The sequence below is a fragment of the Eublepharis macularius genome, chromosome 4 (assembly GCF_028583425.1).
Source record: "Eublepharis macularius isolate TG4126 chromosome 4, MPM_Emac_v1.0, whole genome shotgun sequence".
Taxonomy (NCBI): Eukaryota; Metazoa; Chordata; class Lepidosauria; order Squamata; family Eublepharidae; genus Eublepharis; species Eublepharis macularius.
In genome coordinates, this window is record NC_072793.1 from 7,141,611 (window position 1) to 7,164,190 (window position 22,580).

Consider the following 22,580-nt stretch of genomic DNA (forward strand, 5'->3'; position numbering starts at 1 on the left):
CAATTCCATCACCACGGGCTGGCTGGGGGAGAGGACAAGCTAAGAGAGGACGCCCAGAAACTGGATTAGAAGCTCAGGAGGTACTCATGGAGTTTGAAGTCCAGGCCCAGCACAGAGGGCAATCTCAACTCCCCTCTGTCTGGAGATCAGGGGGCGGGGCCATTGGTCATGTGACCATTTTCAAGGGGTTCCAGAACTCCATTCCACCACATTCCTGTTGAAAAAAAGCCCTGTATGCCCGGCTTCCCAACCAACTCAGAGTTGGGTTTTTGAAAAATTAAGCAACAAATATAAAATACATTAAAACCACATTGAAGCTACAACCTCAAAAGCATTTTCCTGTGAGTATTCCAGACTGAATAAAATTGGTCTTGCTTCTAGTAGGCCTGCTTATGGAACCCCCTTGAGCAGAGAAATATCTGGATCTGGGCAGCTGAGGAAAGGGCTGGCGGCTGGGTGCCTGATAACACTTGGCATGCTCTTATCACCTTGAATAAGGGCTGTAAATTCCCCAAGAAGAGAGCAGAAGCCTGAGTTCCCGCTGCTTCATAATGGGAAGGATTGTGGCAAAGGACTCTTATTGCTTGGTGGGATCTAACAAGTTGAACTTGCTGACCTTGAGCAGTTTCAAAGACAGGGTTGGGTGAAAGTTTCTGGTTTTGTTGCACTTATTTTATTTTTATTTATTTATGTTAGTTATAGTCTGCCTTTTCACTGAGATCCAAACTACAAGCGACGCCTTACACAGGTTGGACACTTGTCAGCTTCCCTCAAGTTTTGATGGGAAATGTAGGCACCCTGGTTTTACAGCTTGGCTCTCCATTACAGCTGCAAGACCAGGATGCCTACATTTCCCATCAAAACTTGAGGGAAGCCGACTAGTGTCCAACCTGTGTAAGACGTCACTTGTAGTTTGGCTCTGAGACTCAAGGTGGATTACACAGTATGAGATTAGAACCATCAGTATCAAGGACATTTCCATACAGTATCAAGGACATTTCCATAAACAATGTCATAGGGTAAATAGATACAAGTTTAAAAGACATAGTATTAGCAAGAATCCAATACAGAGTAGAAAAATACTGAAGCAGAACATAACCAATTCTAGGACTGACAGTAGACAACATGGAGCACTGGTGGTACATAAGAGGACATATTTAAAGCAGCAGATAATATGTAAGGCAATATAGTGATGAAGTCTGTGGTCTCTAACTCATTAGCAAAGCATCTTCCCTACAATACAGCCCTCTCATTTGAGTAAAAAGCATTTTTGAATAGTTTGGTTTTGCATCGTTTATGAAAGACCAGGGGAGTGGGGGCTCTTCTGACTTCCTCAGGCAGGTCATTCCACAGGGTAGGGGCCACCACAGAGAAAGCCCGAGTATGGGCTGCTGCTGACTTTGCCTGTGTGCAGCCTGGCACCTGCAGGAGACCCTGTTCAGATGAGCGAAGCTGTCGTGGAGGAACATAGGGAGGGAGGTGGTCCCGTAGGTATGCCAGACCAAAGCCATGAAGAGCTTTGTATGTAATAATACCTTGAACTGAGCATGGTCGCTGATGGGTAGCCAATGAAGCGACTGTAGGATGGGAGTGATGTTCATGCTCCTGCTTGCTCCTGATAACAGTCGAGCTGCAGCATTTTGCACCAATTGGAGCCTCCTAGTTAACTTAGACGGGAGACCTACGTATAGAGCATTACAATAGTCAGGCCTTGATGTTACCGTAGCATGGATCCAAGCGGCCAGGTCAGCCGTGTCAATGTAAGAACCCATCTTCCAGGCTAGAGTGAGGTTGCAGTAAGCATTTTTTGCCGCTGCCTTAACTAGTTTTTATGAGTTTGAGTAAAGAAAAGAAAAAAAAATAATTGTATTGTTCTAATTGTTAAAAGGGCTGGTGAAAAAAAATTCTGAACTTACATTTGTGTGAAAGTTTGCTTCCTAAATTAGCCCCATAGAACCCATACAAAAGAGGTTACACTTAGGCAGGGCTTTTTTTTCTGGGGAAAGCGGTGGTGGAACTCAGTGAGAAAATGGTCACATGGGTGGTGGCCCCGGCCCCTGATCTCCAGACAGAGGGGAGTTGAGATGGCCCTCCGCGCCTGAAAAAAAGCCCTGCACTTAGGTTTGCTCCCTGAAGCACCAATCTATGCTTCTGTGACGGACAGGCCCTGTTTGAGTGACAGGTCCTGAATAGAATGTTGAGAGAGAGTGGCAGTGAAGAGCAGTTAAGACCGTTTAGAATAGTTAGTTGGGAGTTTGGGCAGTTAAGGGAGACTCTGAAAAAGAAAGTGGAGGGCTAGCAACCAGAGAAGGCAGATGTGTTTAGAGAGTTCTCTCAGGAGGACTAGTTAATGAGGTATCTGGAACGTTTAACCGTTTAAGGCTGTGCAGGAGGAAAATAAAATGTGTTTCAGTAAAGTTAATTTGTTCTGTTAACCATCTGAGTCAGGTTTGATCATTCCTGCCTATCTTATACACCCTGAGGGGAACCAGCCCTCAGCCTGTCAGACTAAGTGGCAGCGTTTGAGGAGGTGCTGGTGCAACGAAGTGACATTCTAGTTCGAGTTTGTGTCTGTGAGAGCTGAGGAGGGTTCCATTCTGTCCAGAGAGTGAACCCGCTTCCAGCCTGAGTTCTAGCCTCATGAGGAGAGGTCTACAACACACCTACTGAGCCGGAGTGTAAGTGGTCCCTATTTCTATTCCCTGTCAGAAGGGTCCCTCGACCAGTGAATACTTCACAAGTGGTGACAGGAGCTGTGAGATCCCAAATCAGAACCGTCCTAAGCTAGCAGAATCATTCACAAGGGGTGGCATCGAAGGGTGTCAGCCAGATAAGGCTGGGGGGATCCGTCGCAGCTTCCCTTGCAGGATATTCTCCTTAGGCCCAGGCTCAGACCACCTCAAATGCTCTGTGGAATAGTTCTGTTTTATAGCCTTGTCAAAAAGCCAGGAGGAACCCCACGTAAGTTGGGTTTCTTTGAGGTGCAAGCCTTGCAATTCTTCAATCATTGGGGCCACCTCTTCCCAAATGAAGAAAGTCTAATAATGCATCTGGCGGCCCGCCTGGAAGGCATAGCAGCAGAGTGGTATGTAACGCTCTATTATATGGGGGCCCCAGAGCTGGGAAGTTTGCAAGCCTTCATAGCGGTGCTGAGAGCCCAGTATGAGGACCCGCTGGAAGGCGAGAGGGCTCACACCGAACTCTGAACCATACAGCAAGGATCCCAATCCGTGTGAGACTATGCCGCCAAATTCCGCCAGCTGGCTGCCAAGTGCCCACATTATGAGGAGGGAGTGAAAGTGGAACTGTTCCGTAATGGTATGAATCCTAAACTTCTAGACTGGGCACTAATGCAGGATGATTCCCCAACGCTCCTGGGATGGATTCAACTGGCGTGTGAAGTGGAAAACCGCACCCAAGTAGTCCGTCTGGTAGAGCAACAGCAAGCCACAGGATCGCGGCAAGCCCCTCCAGCTCCAGGAGGAGGACGGGACTCCCCTGCAGTGAGAGGGGCCAGAGAGGCGTGATGGAGACAGGGGCTTTGCCTACAATGCAGTAGTAGCGGGCATTTTGCCGCACAATGTCCTCGCTGGGCGCAAACCTCCCAGCCACCACCAGCCCATCCAATTCCATCACCACGGGCTGGCTGGGGGAGAGGACAAGCTAAGAGGGGACGCCCAGAAACTGGATTAGAAGCTCAGGAGGTACTCATGGAGTTTGAAGTCCAGGCCCAGGACCACAAAACCTCCAGCCAACAGTTGGGAAACTGTAGCGAAGAGCCAACAGGAGATGAAGTCCGGATGCAAGTCTGACCCTCCAACTGGAGGCGAGTCCTTTATTGAGAAGTTTTTCCGGACGTCCCAGAAGAGAGCAAGAACAATTAAGGCAATAGTAAAAGTTACAATATTCTGAGACCGTCACAGACAACTGGGCAAACATGCTGCAGTCAGCCTTTTTGTCTTATCGGTGAAGCATAACAAAGCACATTGTGAGCTGTATATGGTGCAGCTCTGTGAGGGATGAGAGAATATGTTGAGATATGCTGAGAATGGCCCCAGGCCAAGATGTACTCAAATGCTCTGTGGAATAGTTCTGTTTTATAGCCTTGTCAAAAAGCCAGGAGGATAGATAGAAGCCGCTGCCGCCGCCCCCACCCCATGTGTTCTGTAAGCACAGGACAGCCACAGAAAAAGGCATCCCCCATTACAGAACGTGCCTTAGATAAAGGAGTGTACTAACTTGCAGGGAACATAAGGTGACTAACCTCCAGGTGGTGGCTAAAGATCAGTCAGATTGACAACTGATCTCCTGGTAACAGAGATCAGTTCGCCTGGATAAAATGGCTGCCTTGGAAGGGAGATTGTATGGCATTGCACACAGCTGAGATCTCCCCAAACCCCCTGCATTCCCCAGGCTCCACCCCAAATTCTCCAAGAATTTCCTAACCTGGAGCCCTGAGAGAAAAGTAAAACTGCTGTACAGGAACAGGCAGGGAATCCTTCAGGCACGTGAGCCGCTGGTCATTAAGGGCTTTAAGAGTGAGCACCAGAACTTTCAATTGGACCAGGAAACAAATAAGCAACCTCTGAACGGTCCTCAGAATAGGAGTAACTTAGTCCTGCCAGCTGGAAGTTCTGGGCTGAAAACAAAGGGACATCAACCTGAAAACCTAGACGATGTTGTCCCGTAAGGAGGAGGGAAGGTACATGTGAAAAAAATCGACTTGAGTAGGGCAATTTTGAGCAGTAAAACAACCGAAAGAGTTAAGACACCCTCCCCCACTGTACCCTTCTCCCATTCAGATACAACCACCCTTTGTTGTTCATTTTGGGAAGGTACATGTGGAAAAATATATTAGTTTCAGTAGAGCCACTTTAACAACAACATGCTGCCCTTCAGGACAATTTACTGCCACACTCAGAGCAGTTTACAATGTGTGCTATTATTTCCACATGGCAATCACCCTGTGAGGTGGGTAGGGCTGAGAGAGCTCTGAGAGAACTGTGACTGACCCAGGGTCACCCAGCTGGCTTCAAGCGGAGGACTTCTCCAGATCAGAGTCCTGCCGCCTCTTAGCCACTACACCAAACTGAGCTGGAAAGCAGAGAGGAAGGAGTTACACTCCCTCCCACGGTACCATTCTTCCATTCAGATGCCAACAGCCTAGCCTGTTTTCAAAGGATCAGGCAGTTTACATAACTGGGACACTGTGAAACTGGAGCGTAGTATTTCATTACTACTTTGCCTGGGCTCCTTATTGGAAGCAACGAATAAAACAAATGTGAGTACTTAACTTTTTGAAGGACTAGGAACTTCAAAATTGTTTCAGCAGCTTCTATTCTTTGACATAAACTTCAAGGAAACAAAAACGAAAGCTACTGATTCTACGTCTGATTAAGAATGGCAGAAGTTATGGTTTTGTTTCTCACACTCTGCCTCCAGTTGCTCGCCCTGCCGGTGTATGTGCTATCCTACTTGGGACTATGGGAGCCCTTCTGCAAAAAGTTTTTCTTTCCTTTTTTCTTGGAGAAGATTACTGTCATCTACAATTGGAGAATGTCAAGACAGAAACAGGAGTTGTTCCGTAACATGATGGAATTTGCAGATCGTTCAGGGAAACTGACCGTGCTGGAGATAGGCTGTGGGACCGGCACCAACTTCCAGTTCTTTCCGCCCAATTGCAGAGTCATCTGTACAGACCCTAACCCCCACTTTCGGCAGAGTCTAACTAAAAGCATGGCCCGGAATCAGCATCTCCAATTCGACCAGTTCATTGTGGCCTCAGGAGAGGACTTGAGTCAGGTAGCCGATGCCTCTGTGGATGTTGTTGTTTCTACTACGGTCCTGTGCAGTGTGAAGAACGTAGAAGGTGTTTTGAAAGAAGTCTGCAGAGTGCTCAAGTCGGTAAGTATTTGAAGAAAGACATGTCAGGCAGCATAAAAGGCCGTGTGTAGATTTTGATGTGCCTTGCCAGCTTTTTTTTTTAAACATAACTTCAATTTATATCAAATCACTGCTAAAATGGTCTACCCATGTTCTGACAATGTTTGAATCAATAAACCATGGTTTGTGATTGGCCCGTAAATCAGAATCAGAAGCCATGGACTGAAATGAATTTGCAAACTACAGTTTGGTACATTGTCTGAACTGGCAAGCCATAGTTGCCACTGGAGATCTGCCTCCAGAAGTCTCTGCAGTATAGAAATCTGAATACTGAGTAGGTGGGAAAAAATAAAACAGCAGCTGTTTTATTTATCCTGATTTGCCTGTATTTTTGATGCTCAAACCACAATTTGGTTTCTAAATTGTGGTTAATTTATTTGTATTTATTTACTTCAATTATATCCCACCTTTCTCCCTAGTGGGGACCCGAAGCTGCTTACATTGTTTCCTCTCCACCATTTTATCATCATAATAACCCTGCCGGGGTGGGTTAGGCTGAAAGTGTGTGATTGGCCCAAGGTCACCCAGCAAACTTCCATGGCACAGTAGGAATTTGAATCTGGGTTCTCCAGATCCTAGTCCAACATTCTAACCAGTACACCAGACCGGACACCTGCCTCTTTATAGATCTGCTAAAGGGGTGGGAGAAGGACAGTAATGGAGGCCCAAGTTATATCTGATGAGCAGATATAAATTCAGCAGCCCTTTTTTTTTATAGGAACGAAGGTGTGACCTTGCAACAGTCACTCTCACTTAGCCTAATCTACTTCCTAGTGGTTATAGTGATAAAAAGTATATGTTACCCCAAGTCCCGTAGAGGAAGCGTGGGATACAAATGTGAGAAATGGAACGTGGTGTGGGGATGTATGGTGCACATGGACATAACCAATTATTATCCAACTTCACACTAAGAGCAAATCATGTGATTTGGTTCCATATTAATTTTTGTATAGGAGTGGTGGAGACCCAGAGGAAGTTTGGGCGGCGGGGCAGGGGGGCGTGTTTTGCCAAGGGGCAAACAGTTCTTTTGGATTTGCTGACAACAAGCACGTAAGTGTTTGATGCAGATTGATTGAAGCAGATTGATTAAATCCCCCCAGTAATTTCTAAGAAGGAAAAATGTACAAAGCAGAGAATAGACATAGAGTATACTTATGTCCCGATACTCCTGTCATGAACCCCTGGAGACTACAATGGGTGGACCCCTGCTTCTGACTGATCGCAGTGCTGCCTGCAGTTCAGCAGAGGAGCGTTTCTCTAACACCACCACCACCACCACCCACCTTCCCACATAGCTGGGAATAGCAGCGTGCCCCCCCTTTGGCCTCCACGATCCACAATCCACGGATCGGGAACTGGAGATGATCGGTGTGGATTGTTAATTCGGGATCGTCGCCGGCACTGATCCACGATCAGCCGGATTGTTAATTTTTTGGGAATCATGCCCATCTCTACTAGAAGCCCTCCCACTGATTGCCCCCCCCAAACACCAAGAACACAGAGCATCACTGTCCTAGACAGAGAGTTCCATCTATACCTTGTGGCTAATAGCCACTGATGGACCTCTGCTCCCTAAGTTGATCCAATCCCCTCTTGAAGCTGTCTATGCTTGAAGCTGCCACCGCCTCCTGTGGCAGTGAGTTCCATGTGTTAATCACTCTTTGGGTGAAGAAGTACTTCCTTTTATCCGTTCTAACCCGACTGCTCGGTACTTTCAATGAGTGCCCACGAGTTCTTGTATTGTGAGAAAGAGAGAAAAATACTTCTCTCTCTACTTTCTCTATCCCATGCATAATCTTGTAAACCTCTATCATGTCACCCCTCAGTCGTCCTTTCTCCTAGCTAAAGAATGTTCAGGCCTGGTCTGCAGAGCCATCTGGGCACGGGATGGAGGAACTGTGGCAGACTGCACTAGCTCCTCGAATTAACAAGAGTCTTCTGCGTGTGCCACTATGCGGGAGCATGGTTGGCCACAGCAGCCCCCCTGACGCCTTTCTTCTGCCAAAAGAAGAAGCGAAAAACCAAGAGCAGAGGTTTGTAGTACCAAAGGCAGCAAAAACGTCCTGACTCTTTTTACTTTTTTTTGCTACCTCTGGTAATATGTACCTTTGTTCCTTACTTCTGCCCAGGGCTTTTTTTTCTAGGAAAAGAGGTGGTGGAACACAGTGGGTTGCCAGCACAGGACCACACAATGATGTCACTTTGGGTCATCTGGAACAAGGGTTCCACCGAGCGGCGGGGAGGGCAATCTAAACTCCCCTCTGTCTGGAGATCGGTGGGCGGGGCCATCAGCCATGTGACCATTTTTGAGAGGTGCCAGAACTCTGTTCCACCACATTCCAGCTGAAAAAAGCCCTGCTTCTGCCCCAACACCTTTCTCTAGGCAACACTGTTCTGGCTTTAATGCCCCTCGCCTTTCTGCTTCATGTGCATAATCCCTCTTGCCTCTAGGCTCTGTGCAAGATATTTTTTTACCCTTCAGAGATCAGCAGACTGTTTCTCTCACAATTACTACCTTAACTGCAAGCACATTTCATAACTGTCCTACCCCTTCACTTTGTGAACATTCCAGGAGCTCAGCCAACGGCCAGAGGATGTTTACTAGAGATAGGCAACCAACATATGGGAGAAGTTAGTAGATGTTGTCTAATCTTGAACTTTTGGTGTTAGAAGAAAACTTGGGGGAACAGAAGTGCCTCATAAGCATAATTTTAAAGCACACCAAACAATTATATAATGCACAGGATATCCTGGATTTGGCATTATTTGGTTGAAACATTCCATTGCTTTCCTCAGGGTGGAGCTTATATTTTCCTGGAACATGTCGCTGCTGATCGTTCAAGCTGGACCTACCTCTGGCAGCAAGTCTGGTCTCCAACATGGAAACTTATATTTGATGGCTGCTCGCCAATGAGAGAGACCTGGGTTGCGATTGAAAAGGAAAACTTCTCTGAAATAAAGCTTCGGCACATACAAGCCCCTTTGTGCCAGACACTCGTTCAACCACATATACTTGGTTATGCTGTGAAATAACTCTCAGTGTAAAAACAATTCTTTATGTCTGGATCTGATATAATGTGCAGTTTCTTAACCAGAGTTACACCATGTTTAATCTGTAGTTGTTTAGCCTTTTTCTCCCTCCAGGTCCAGACGTTGTTTTGACCGCATTTTCCATGGGAGAGAATACCTCTTATCTGTCTCTTCAGCCAGAGACCTTGACGGCCCGAGCCTTCCCACGTCCACGTTCTCATCATACAGAACTATGGGGGGAGGCTGGGAATGAAGGGTTTGATGTATCACAGGTTTCGTTTTGTATCTCATTCTCAACAAAGCCTCTGTTCAGTCAAGTTCCGTTTAGGCCTTGAAATATGGACACTTGTATCTTGAATGCTGTCTTTCAATAAACCTTTTGGAATCAAGAAACTTTAGCTTCTTGCAGAAGGGGGGAGACGGACTCTAGATAACAGGGATTCCATAGTCTGACACTATACACATTTTTCAGAATGTAAGTCCCTCTGCATTCTTAAGCACTGTAACCTGGCAGTTAAATAGCCCCATTCATTTTACTGAAGGATTGCTTCCAAGTAAACATGAATGTATTCTAAGGCCACAAAACCTACAAACACTCACAATGTAGCAAGTTCTACCAAGCTGCAGATCAAGAATCTGGAAACAACATGCTGCACGCATTGGGCATAACAACATCAATGGGAATCAAAATGAAGTCACGAAAAAGGAAATGCAGCCAACCATCTACCCTGCAGAAAGGAAGCAAGATTCCCTTTAAAAACAACTGAGTGTAAAGAAAAGACAAAGGAAAACAAAATTCATCTTTTTCTTTTCTTTCTTTGTTATTTTTATTTTCTTGCTCTTTTTCTTGTAGAAAGCCTAAAAACGTGATTGCCTATACAAGCAATAGGCTGTGGGGGTTTGGGGGAGGGGGAGGGTGGAAGTCAGACTGCTCTCAGAACAGTCAATCCCTTTTACTGTGCCATATGCAATAACCCTGTTGAAGAGGTATTCACAGGGTTATAAGGGATTGTTTAGCAATTACAAATTTTCTTTATCTAGAAGGCTAAATATTAGCATCAAGATAAGGGTTTTTTTAGTTAATAAGTGACAAATATGTTCAGATGAGAAATTGAAAGTTTGAAATACAACAGAAACAAGCTTGCTATAGAAATAAAGTTAACGATTGTTAAGTGTTAAATTAACAAATTGAACTAAGAATTATCTAGAAAGAACTATAATTACTAATATATTTAATTTTTAGTGGATCAAAGTTCACTGTTGAACATATAAGTTTATTACTATTTACTCAGTGTTGAATTTAAATGTAATTTGAAGTTGATTGAAATAAGAGCATACAACTTACTTTGAAGAAAAATAAGGAAGTGTGTATAAGTTATAATAGGGAATAAAGAAAGGGAGTTGAACTAATTGGTTAGTCTTAAAGGTGCTACTGGACTCTTTTTGATTTTGCTACTACAGACTAACACGGCTAACTCCTCTGGATATAGTACAGTCGTAACTCAATTAGTTAAGTGAAACCTTTTATTAACTCTTATTAAATAATATTGATTTTTAATCTCATTTTGAGGAAAATTGTGACTCTCTATCGTGGTATCCAACATCTACAAATTTCACAAAGGTCATTTTATTTTATTTTTTATATAAACAGATTAAGGAGAAACAGAGGGAAGGCATAATAACTTCAAAATATAGAGTCTACACAGAAGAAACAAATGGCCTCTCCCTCAAAATTAAATATAGTATCTCAAAATACACAACTTGATTAAAAGAAAACGAATTCTAACAAATTTGGCAAAGCTCAATCCAGACATAGGCTTGTTACAGGAACCCCATCTACACTCTAAGAATGAGGAAGAACTGAAAACTAAGTGGATTCAAATGCAATTTCATGCCAAAGGCACCTCTAAATCTAGAGGAGTTGCAATAATCTTGTCTTAAAAAATCCAATTTACACACAAAGCTACTTTAAAAGACTTAAGGGGTAGATACATCTTTGTAAAGGGATCAATAGAAGGACAAATGTATACATTAGCTTCAATTTATGCACCAAATTCCAACCAATTAAATTTTATAGAAGAGACACTCAAGGAACTACAACTTTTCCAGGAGGGTTCAGTGATAGCAGGAGGTGATCTTAACTACATCATGAACAATAAACTAGACAGAACTCACTTCAATAATAGGAAAAGAAAAAAGAACAAAAACAACACTCATTTAGTATCAATATTAAAGCACTATCATATGGTAGACATATGGAAAGTATTAAATGAAACAGGAAAAAATTACACATCCTACTCCACAAGACATAATGTATACACTAGAATCAATTATATTTTAGTTTCAGAAGACTTAATTAAAAAAACTGCACATGCTGAAATAGGGAACATTGACTATTCAGATCATGCATGGGTCAAATGCACAATATCAACAATTAAAGAAACAGTGAAAGAAAAACACTGGACATTTGATAAAAATCTACTGTATAGTATAAGAAATATAGAAAAGATTGAACAACATATTAAGCATTATCTAAAAGAAAATCAAACAGATAATGTAGCTCCACACATTTTGTGGGATGCATTAAAAGTAGTACTAAGAGGACAATTAATAGCTTTAACATCTTATTTAAATAAAAATAAAAATCTCCAAAAGCAAGAAATAGTGCAAAAAATCCAACAATTGGAACAAATTGTACAAACAATTATTAAATAATTATTATTAAATAATTATTAACAATTACTAAATAAACAAAGTGTACAAACAATTATTAAATGAATGGAAACTGCTGGAAACTATAGAAGTCAACAAAATTCATAGAAATCTATTATATTTAAAACAAAAATATTGGTGCAATTCCCCAACAACACTACGTACAATCTTCTGGAAAATAAAGGAGAAAAAAACAAAAATTATCAAAGTAATATAAGACGAGGGGCATGGCGAGGGTACCTTCGGGGCCAGACGCGTGCTGAGAGAGCTCTGTCCCTCCCGACTCCCAAATCTTCATTAAATAGCACACAACGAAACAAGATTGACAAAAAAATATGCATAAGCCGTCACAAAAAAAGAGGAAAAACAACTCCAAAGTGACAAGGAACCTACAGATGTTTTTTTTGAGTGTTAAAGAGCCGGTGCTAGCAGACGGTAGCGGGGAAGAAACATCCCAAATGGCGGACGATCTTTTTAACGACGCCACAGAAAAGGTAAATCAAAACGAAATAGCTTTAAGCCCGTAGCTAGCAAAACTGAGACAGGACATTATTCTGCATATGACTAATCTAATCAACCCGATGACTAAACAGCTTACCGAAATAAAGCTTGACTTGCAAACTGTTAAGCAAAAAGCCGAGAAAGCTTTAGACTCTAGTTTGCAGTCTCCGAAGGATGTAATTGTTGTGCAGAAAACAATTGAAATTCAACAGGACAGAATCCTTACGCTCGAGGTTGCAGCCAGGAAAAATTGCCTCAAACTAAAGGGGCTTGATGTATCAAGTACCCATAATGAAGATCTCACAGTGCTCCTTTCAAAGTGGCTTGCAAAATATTTTAAGCTGGAAAATGAAACAGCCCCGCTCAGAACTAATGCTTACCGAGTTGGCAGAGTATTACAAGCTAAAAGTAAAATGACTCCAAGAGACGTTATTATCGAAATACCAAATCAAAGCATAAGAAGGAAAATATTGGAAGAAGCAAGATTAAAAGGATCAATACCATATGAAGGCATGCCAGTCTACATATTTCTGGATCTCCCAAAAGAAGCTCTTGCTAAAAGAAAAGAATTAAAGCCTATAACTGAAGTGCTACGAAAGACCAATACTCGCTCTAAGTGGCTAAACTACACTAAGCTTTTGGTGATATATCGTGGAAAGCATTATGTTGCTACAGACACAGACACAGGAATGGATCTTTTAAATTCTATTGAGCTGGAAATTCCTATGGAAAGAGAAATGAAGAAATCTAATCAGAAAAGGAAATCAGTTGACCTGCTTTCACCACAGAAAGGAAGCAAGATTCCTGTCAGACATATTTGATGTTCCCTTTTATGCCTGCAAGAACTTTAGGAGGAAATTTAAGCATACGTTTATATATATATAGTTCGTTGTAATACCCATTGATTGCCTTAAAACAAATGAAGGTTTGGGGGAAGGGAGGTTACAGTCCTCTCAGCATAGCTCCCCCTGTTTTATAGCTCTACCTGTTTGCGGGAGGGGCGGGGGGGGGGGGTTAAGTAGTGTCCCCAAAATTGGTGTGTTAAGTAACACACTAATTCAGTAGAGCTATACATACAGCTAATAGATATTAATATATTAAGATTATATACTTTAATTATCAATTAAGATGCAAGGTTTACTTTTATGCAAAGGGGTAGTGAGGGATAGGGAAGGGGTGGGTAGGTGGTTTAGGAAGTATATAATTAGTATTATAATTAAATCAATAAACATCTGAATAAAATGTTTACAAGTTAAGTGGCTAAAGTAGATTTAAAAGAGTAAAAAGGTAAAAAAGATGAATCATTGTTGGTATTGTTAACAGTCAAAGATAACATAGAAACTTACTTTGGGGAAAATAAACAATGATCTGTATAATAAGGAATATTTTTTAAAAATATGCCATTCCTCTATTTGTTAAATCTATCTTCAGATGTAATGTGGAAAATTTCTCTCATTGTTGTTATGGTTATGTTAAATGTTACTTTATTTTCTTAATACTAATACAATTTTTTTTTTAAAGTAATACAAGACCACAAAGGTAAAACATTTACAAAAGCAACAGAAATTGCCCGTGTTTTTAGAGATTTTTATTTAAAACTATATTCATCTAGCAAACCGAGTGAAAAGGGCAGGGCTTTCCTCTGACGCTACGTGTTCCTCAGCTCATTGAGGGACGCTTGCGTAGAACCGCATTGTGCCAGAGGAACAGGTTCTGCATCAGAGGAGACACCTTGCAACCGGGATGGTCTTTGTGTTTGCTGGGCCATGGGCAAAAGTTCACGATAGGGCCCAGATTCACTACCATCCCAGTGCTTCCACCCCCCCCCCATCCCTCCTGGGTCTGAGCAAGGGGCATGCATGAGGTGGACGAGAGCCACTGCTGCCAAGAGATGCACAACTGCCCAAATCCCAGATGGGGTGGCAGCAAGGCCACTCTCGCCGGCCATACCACTGAAGACCATCCACCACCTGTGCAGGAGCTCATAAGTGTGGCGCAGGGCATGATGCAAGAGCCAAGCCTTGTGCCTAAAATGCTGTATTTTAATATTTATTCCTCCAACCAAGAAATTTCATTGTACATAGAGTTTTAATGTTTGGAATAGTGTTTTAATGTTTAGTTATAATACTTTTATAGTTTTTAAAATGCATGCTACAAATTGTACGCTGTTACACCTCCCTGAGCCTGTCTGATGGGGAGGGCGGTCTAGAAATGCAATAAAATAAATAAATAAATAGACTGCTCTTCTTGAACACACGAAGCTGCCGGGTGCCGAATCACAGCGCCTGTCAAAACCCACATTTTGACTCAGACGGGGACGGGCTCTCCACAGCTTCAGGGAGAGGCAATTCACATCACTGCTCCTGTTTAATTGACGATGTTGGGGACTGATCTTGAGAATTTCCATCTCTCATCCAAGCACTGAGGAGGACGCAGGGAACACCAGTCAGATACTTCTTCATGGTTCAGAAGCCACCGGGCAATTCTGAAAGCCCCTCTAGGCTATGAACATTGGTTAATCCAGATAAGGTAAAAAAAAAAATCCTGGAAGGTGAATCATACCGTCATGACTTCAAAAGAAACAAATGAAGACATGGGGGAAATACTTTCCACACGCATGCAGACACACCAAGTCACACAACAAGGATGTGTATTTTTATTTGGAAAATAATAATAACATTTGATTTATATACCACCCCTCAGGACAACTTAACACCCACTCAGAGCAGTTTACGAAGTATGCAGTGATGATGATGAGTAATAGCAGTAGTCTTATCAGCAGAAGGCTTGGGATTGTTTGTATCTTAAACATCAGGAAAAATGGCCTTAAGGTAGCAATTTGAGAACAGCCTAAAAATGCATCCTTCTGGAATGTACCTGAGGAATGTTGACCACACCTTCCAAGGGGAGATGTCCCCTCCCCTCATGACCACCTGCAGCACCAGGAAGATGGGTGGGGGAAGGTGACGTGTCTTGAAGAATATTACTAATCAGCAGGCAATATTGGGTCCTTCATTAGTTCTTCTTAATTTTTGTGTCCAAATATTCATGATCAACTGCCTAGAACTGCTTCAAGCAGCAAAACCCTGGGATGTGTCTGGGGAGGGCTTGTGGCTCAATGGATGAGCCTCTGCATTATATGCACAAGGTCCCAGGTTCAATCCTCGGCAGGGCCGGCGCTAGAGTTTCTGGCGCCTACGGCCACTTGTGCGCGCATGCACACCACGGACTGCCTGATGATATCATGATGACATCATCACACAGCGCAGGATGGCTGGGGCAGCGCGTAGAAGCTGCTCCGTGCTCCGCACGCCGCCCCAGCAGCAGCTCGCGGCTTCTGCACCCAACTGGGGCGTGTGGCGGCAGCAGCGGCACAAGGCTGGCTGGCTGCAGCTCCTGCTGCAGCCAGCCACACCAGCTCTGCTGCGCGCGCCTCTGCCCCCGACACCCCCTCCGGCGCCTCTCCAGTGCCCTCGCTCCCGAGGCCACCGCCTACCTGGCCTCAATGAGTGCGCTGGGCCTGATTCTTGGCATCTCCAGGTAAAAACAGACCTAGCCCAGGCTGTATATAAACAGAATCAGCAAAACTGCACTAAGAACACCCACGATGGGCCCTGGAAGAACTGATTCGGCACCATCCTGGACACAGGGGGTCCCTCTCACCCCCAGCTAAAGTTCATTCTTCCACTGCAAGCAACAGTCTCCTGGAGGCAGATGGATCTAAAGTCTCTCTCTGCCCACGCTGAGGACAGTTCTCTACAGAGCAGCGCACTTTGAAGGAGGCAGCTGTTGGTAAAGGTGCCTTGGCACAAAGGGCACTGGACTGAGAGGCTGATCTCTCTCTTCCCAGGCTGGAGACAATTCTCCTTACAGCAAGGCAGTTTGAAGGAGGCCAGTGTTGGTAAAGGGGTCCTGGCACAGAGGATGCTGAGCCGAGAGGCTGGTCTCTCTGCCCAGGGTGAAGACAATTCTCCAAACAGCTGGGCAGTTTGAAGAAGGCAGGTGTTGGTAAAGGGGCCCTGGCACAAAGGACACTGGGCTGAGAGGCTGGTCTCTCTCTGCCCAGGTTGGAGAAAATTCTCTGCACAACAGGGCAGTTTGAAGAAGGCAGGTGCTCCAGGCACAGAGGGCACTGAGCTGAGAGGCTGGTCTCTCTCTGCCCAGGGTGCAAACAATTCTCCACATGGCACAGCATTTTGTAGAAGGTAGGTGTGGGTAAAGGGACTCGGGCACAGAGGGCACTGGGCTGAGAGGGTGGTCTCTCTCTGCCCAGGTTGGAGACAATTCTCTTCACAGCAGGGCAGTTTGAAGGAGGCAGGTGCTCCAGGCACAGAGGATGCTGGGCTGAACTGCTGGTCTCGCTGTCTGCCCAGGTTGGAGGTAATTCTCCACACCCAATAAAAATTTTTCAAAAAAAAAAAGTTGTGGAGTGGGAGACAATCCCTCATTCATTCCTAGACCGGCCCATGTTCTGGTACCATTTCCTTTGACTGTAGGCATCTTCACAAGGGCGTGGTTCTCTGAAGGAACATGGCATGCAGAAGGTTGGACCAGTGGACTAAAAACTTCTGTTTCTGGTTTGCTTTTCGTAGGCCACGCAAGGATGCGCAGAGAAGCCATTTCACATACCACAAGCACTTGAAAGGAAGCTTCTCTGGGAGGCATCGAGAGAGGTTCCTCACTCCTGTGCTGAGAAACACCAGCTACTCACCTCTGCCTTCACTCCTCGGCTCCCTCTGTCGGGCTCCATCAGAGAGGCGGCCGTAGGAGAACCATTTCCAGCCTGGGCAGGCAGCAACCTCCATCTCAGCCCAGCCTCCTCAGTGCTTGAGGCACATTACCAACATGTGCCTTCTTCAAACTGTGCTGCAGTGTGTGGAGAATTACCTCCAACCTGGGCAGACAGCGAGACCAGCAGTTCAGCCCAGCGTCATCTGGGCCTGGAGCCTGTTACCAACACCTGCCTCCTTCAAACTGGGCTGCCGTGCGGAGGATTGTCTCCAGCCTGGGCAGAGAGAGACCAGCCTCTCAGCCCAGTGCCCTCTGTGCCCGAGTCCCTCTACCCACAGAAGTTTTTAGTCCACTGGTCCAACCTTCTGCATGCCATGTTCCTTCAGAGAACCACGCCCTTGTGAAGATGCCTACAGTCAAAGGAAATGGTACCAGAACATGGGCCGGTCTAGGAATGAATGAGGGATTGTTTCCCACTCCACAACTTTTTTTTTTTTTGAAAAATTTTTATTGGGTTAGGATCAATTATTTTCACATTACAATCAATTCTCCCATTTTCCAGTTTCTAACCCCCTCCCTTTCCCCCCCTTTTTGTTGACTTCCAACAGTTTTCCAACCCTTTGTCCCTTTTCCCTTACTCCTTTTAAATTCCTCTATCTAACAAATGTATATTCTCCCTTTATTCTAAGCAATACTTCTTTAACTATTTTTAATACTCTGTACCCTAACTATGAGTCCTTATTTCCATATTGGATAAACAATTTATCCCATTTTTCCTAATTCCAATTTCAAATATTTCTATAGATCATAAACCATATAAACCATACATTCATATAAATCAAGCAATTTAACTTATACTCTATGTATTACTCATTCTATCTTCTTCTTTCTGTTTTAGTTATATTTGATTACATTAGTATTTCTATTCCCCTTCAATAGTAAATCTATATAACTGTCATCATATGATGTCAATCAATTTGACTCATATATATCTTCAGATAACCATATTCAGTTTGGTACATTATACAAATCTTACCAGAAAGAAAATATTATTAGTTAGTCAATCCTTATAGTTAACCCTTATGATTAGTTATTTTCTATCAATATTCTATTTGTTATTCTATATATATCAATCTAATACCATAACTGCTTAGAGATTCACGTTTACCTCTTCTCCCCCCCGGTAAAGTCACCCCCCTCTGCATTTTATTGTACTTCAATAGTTCTCAAACTGCCACAGTTCTCCTCCCACCTCCCATTTCTTCACCAGATATTGTTTCAGCTTCTCCCAGTCTGTGCTAAACTGTCCTGGGTCAAGGTTTCTCAGTTTTCTTGTCATTTTGTCCATTTCTGCCATATACAGCAATTTGTAGATCCAGTCTTCAATAGTTGGCACTTCTTGTACTTTCCATTTTTGCGCATACAAAAGTCTAGCTGCTGCTGTCATATAAAATAACAATGTCCTGTGATGAGCTGGAATGCCCTCCATTCCCAAGTTTAGTAGCAGGAGTTCTGGGTTCTTATTGATTTGAAATTGTAAAATCTCACTTATTACTCTTATTATTTCCCCCCAGTACTGCCTAGCTACCTCACACGTCCACCACATATGATAGAGGGAACCCTCATGTTTTTTGCATTTCCAGCATTTGTTAGAAGTGTTCAAATTCCCTAGCGCAATCTTCTTTGGTGTCATGTACCAACGGTAAATCATTTTGTAAATGTTCTCTTTGATACTAGTGCACGTCGTAATCTTCATTGTGGTCTTCCACAAGTATTCCCATGCCTCCATTGTTATTTCTTTGTTAAAATTTATGGCCCACTTCACCATTTGTACTTTAACTGTTTCATCTTCAGTATACCATTTCAACAATACTTGGTATACCTTAGATATTCCCTTCTTGTCATCTTTTAAAAGCGTCTGCTCTAGTTCCGAATTCTCTGTTCGTATACCTCCCTTTACAGAGTCCGAGTTGTAGAGATCTTTGATCTGTCTATACTGAAACCAGTCGTAATTAGGTGATAGCTCTTCCTGAGTCTTTATTTTAAGTTTAGCTGATTCTATTCGGGTTATCTCCTTGTAAGTTAAACATTGTTGCTCAGTATCGACAGCTCTCGGATCTATCACCTCATATGGAACCACCCACAAGGGGATTCCTTCTTGTAGATAGGCTCTGTACTTCTTCCAAGTTGCGTATAGACTTCTCCGTATATAATGGTGCAGGAACATCGAGTTCGCTTTTACTTTGTCATGCCATAGGTATGCGTGCCATCCAAATATCTTTTTATATCCCTCTAGGGCCAATAGTTTCTTATTTTTCAACGTCATCCAGTCTTTCAGCCACACTAGGCAGATTGCATCATGATAAAGTCTTAGATTGGGTAGTTGCATTCCGCCTCTTTCTTTTGCATCTTGTAAGACTTTCATTTTCACTCGAGGCTTCTTGCCTGCCCAAACAAAATCTGATATTTTCCTCTGCCATTTTTCAAACTGCTTGGTGTCCCTGATGATTGGTATTGTCTGTAGCAAAAACATTACTCTTGGTAACACATTCATCTTAACTGCTGCAATCCTTCCCAACCATGACAAGTTCAATCTATTCCATTTAATCAGATCTCGCTCTATCTGAGTCCATAATTTTTCATAGTTATTTTTAAATAAGTCTATGTTCTTTGCAGTCAGTTCAATTCCCAAGTATTTCACCTTACTTGTTACTTCACAATCCGTTATTTCCATTAGCAATTGTTGTTTTTGCTTGGTCATGTTTTTGCATAATATCTTTGACTTCTTTTTGTTAATAAAAAAACCTGCCAAATCTCCAAACTCCTTGATCTTATCTATCACTTTTGGCATGTTCTCCATTGGGTCCTCTACAATTAACATTATATCGTCCGCAAATGCTCTGACCTTATAAGAATAGTCCTTTATTTTTATTCCACGAATTTCTTCATCTTGTCGTATTTGTATCATCAGGATCTCCAATACCAAAATGAACAACAGTGGAGACAACAGGCAACCTTGTCTTGTTCCTTTGCTTATTATCAATTTCTTAGTAACCTCATCATTCACCACAATTGCTGCATTCTGGTCTCTGTAGATTTCCTTAATTGCTCTAATGAATCTTTCTCCCATTTGTAGCTTTTCCATGGTGGCAAACATAAAGTCCCAGTTTAAATTATCAAACGCTTTTTCAGCATCAACAAAGAAGAAACCAACCTCTTTATCACAACGCTTATCATAATATTCAATAGCATTGATCACTGTCCTTAAATTGTCTCTAATTAGTCTGTCTGGCAAAAAGCCTGCTTGTTCCTCCTCAATAACTTCCGAAAGCCACCCCTTCAGTCTCTCCGCCAGTATCTTCGCAAAAATTTTGTACTCATTGTTAAGTAACGATATAGGTCTATAGTTTTTCACATTAGTCAAGTCTTGGCCCTCTTTGGGGATCAATGATATATTCGCTTCATTCCAGGTATCTGGAATCCGTTGATCCTTTAAAACTCCATTGATCACCTCTTTTAGGAATGGTGCCAGTTCATTGGCCATTACCTTATTAAATTTAGCCGTAAGTCCGTCTGGCCCTGGCGCCTTTCCCAAATTTGCAGATTGTATTGCCTTGCTTAATTCCTCATCCGTTACTTCATTGTTCAGTCTATTTCTCCAAGCTTCCGAAATTACTGGGAGTTTCACTTTCTCCAAATATGTCGCCATTGATTCTTTGTTTACCTCTTTCTTGTTATACAACTTAGCGTAAAATTTGTAAAAGGCTCTACTAATGGTAGTCTGTTCCAAGTACGTTTTATTATCTTCACAAATTTTATTTATTATTTTCCTTTCCCTTCTCTTTTTCAATTGCCATGCCAAATACTTCCCAGGTTTATTTGCACCTTCAAACATTTTCTGATTCAGTCTTTTAAGGTTCCACTCCAATTCTTTATTATTCATTGCTGTCAGCTGTTCTTGAAGTATTTTAATATCCTGATATAGTTTCTTTTTCCCTGGTCTCTTTTTTAACTGTATTTCTTTGGCTTTTATTTTCTCCTCGATCTCTTGTCTCTTCTCTTCTTTCTTTTTCCTGGCTCTACCATTTAAGTCCATTAGTATGCCCCTTATTACCGCCTTGTAAGTATCCCAAACTTTATTAGTTGGTACTTCTTTGTTCAAGTTGTATTGTATGAAGAACTTTGTCTCTCTTCTCAGCATCTCCATATTCTCTCCTTCCTGTAACAAGTCCTCATTTATTCTCCATGCTTTCCTTTTTCTCCTTCTCCCTAATTTCCACATGATTGGATTGTGATCTGAGCCTACCATCGGCATTATTTCTACCTCCTTAGTCCATAACGCTAAGTCCTTTGAGGCCCAGATCATATCAATTCTCGATAGTGCAGAATGCCTTGCAGAATAAAAAGTAAATTGTCTGCTTTTTGGATTTTCTCTTCTCCATACATCTTCTAAAGTCTCCTGTTGTATCAGCTCAAAAAAGAGCTTTGGTAATAGTCCTCTTTTCTTTTGTGCCGTTGATGTCTTTTTATCTAATTCCAAGTTTGTCACTCCATTGAAGTCTCCAGCAAGAATTATCTGGTCATATGAAAGGTCATCTAATTGCTTCCTCAAATCCTCAAAGAAGCTTTCTTTTGCCCCATTAGGTGCATAAAGTCCGACTACTAATACTCTCTTTAAATTCCACGTACATTCCACTACTATAAATCTAGCTTCCACATCCTTCATTACAAATTTTGGCTGTAGCTCCTCTTTTATATACAACACCACTCCTCTTTTTTTCTTATTAGAGGCCGCTGCAAATTCATTGCCCAATTTTTCCAATTTTAGATATTTTACATCCTGCTTTCGAATATGGGTCTCTTGTAAACACACAATATCACATTTTTGTTTTAATAGCCAGTGGAAAATACTTTTTCTCTTGTCCGGTGAATTTAGTCCATTTACATTCCAAGATAGGACTTTACACTCCATATTCATGGTCTTATTGCTGGTAAGTCCTTTTCATAGTCCCTTAAAAATCTCTCCATCTCCCGCTCAGATCTGATCCGCTTTTTGGCCCCTCCAAATTCGAAGGACACACCTTCTGGTAATTCCCATCTGTACCTGATTTTCATGTTCTTCAAAATCTGAATTAGCACTTTATATTTTTTCCGATCTAGTAACACTGATCTGGGTAGTTCCTTCATTATAATAATCGTCTTGCCATCAATCTCCAATGGATCTTGAAACTGTTTAGTCACAATTTCTCTTTCATATTTCGAGTCGTAAACTGCACAATCACGTCTCTTGGTAATTTCCTCTGGGTTGCAATTCTCGAGTTTACACGATATACCACGTCTAGGATAGCCACAACTTCCTCCTCCTGCTTCCCCAGGTATTCAGCTAACACCTCAGTCATCTGTTCTTGCGCTGTCTTTCCTTCCACTTCCGGCAAGCCGCGAAACCTCAGCTGCTTCTCCATGTGTTTACTTTCCGCAACCGCCATTCTTCCCCTCATCAGTCTCATCTCTGTTTGTTGCGTGTCTGCTAAATTCTCCATCGCGCCTTCTACTGCTTTAACTCTCTGCTGCGTTCCTTGTAATTCATTTTGTATTGTTTCCATACCTTTCTTCACTTCTGACAGCTCCGATTTTACTGTCTGTTTAACCTCTTTAATCAGCTC

At 42.7% G+C, this 22,580-nt stretch overlaps 1 protein-coding gene across 1 annotated transcript; it reads left to right on the forward strand.

Moving 5' to 3' along the window:
• The first annotated feature begins 5,092 nt into the window (after window positions 1-5,092).
• Window positions 5,093-9,366, forward strand: LOC129326913 (putative methyltransferase-like protein 7A). Its single transcript, XM_054975237.1, has 2 exons — window positions 5,093-5,904; window positions 8,740-9,366. The coding sequence occupies exons 1-2, from the start codon at window positions 5,401-5,403 to the stop codon at window positions 8,974-8,976; spliced, it is 741 nt and encodes a 246-aa protein (XP_054831212.1). The 5' UTR covers window positions 5,093-5,400; the 3' UTR covers window positions 8,977-9,366.
• Window positions 9,367-22,580: the final 13,214 nt, after the last annotated feature.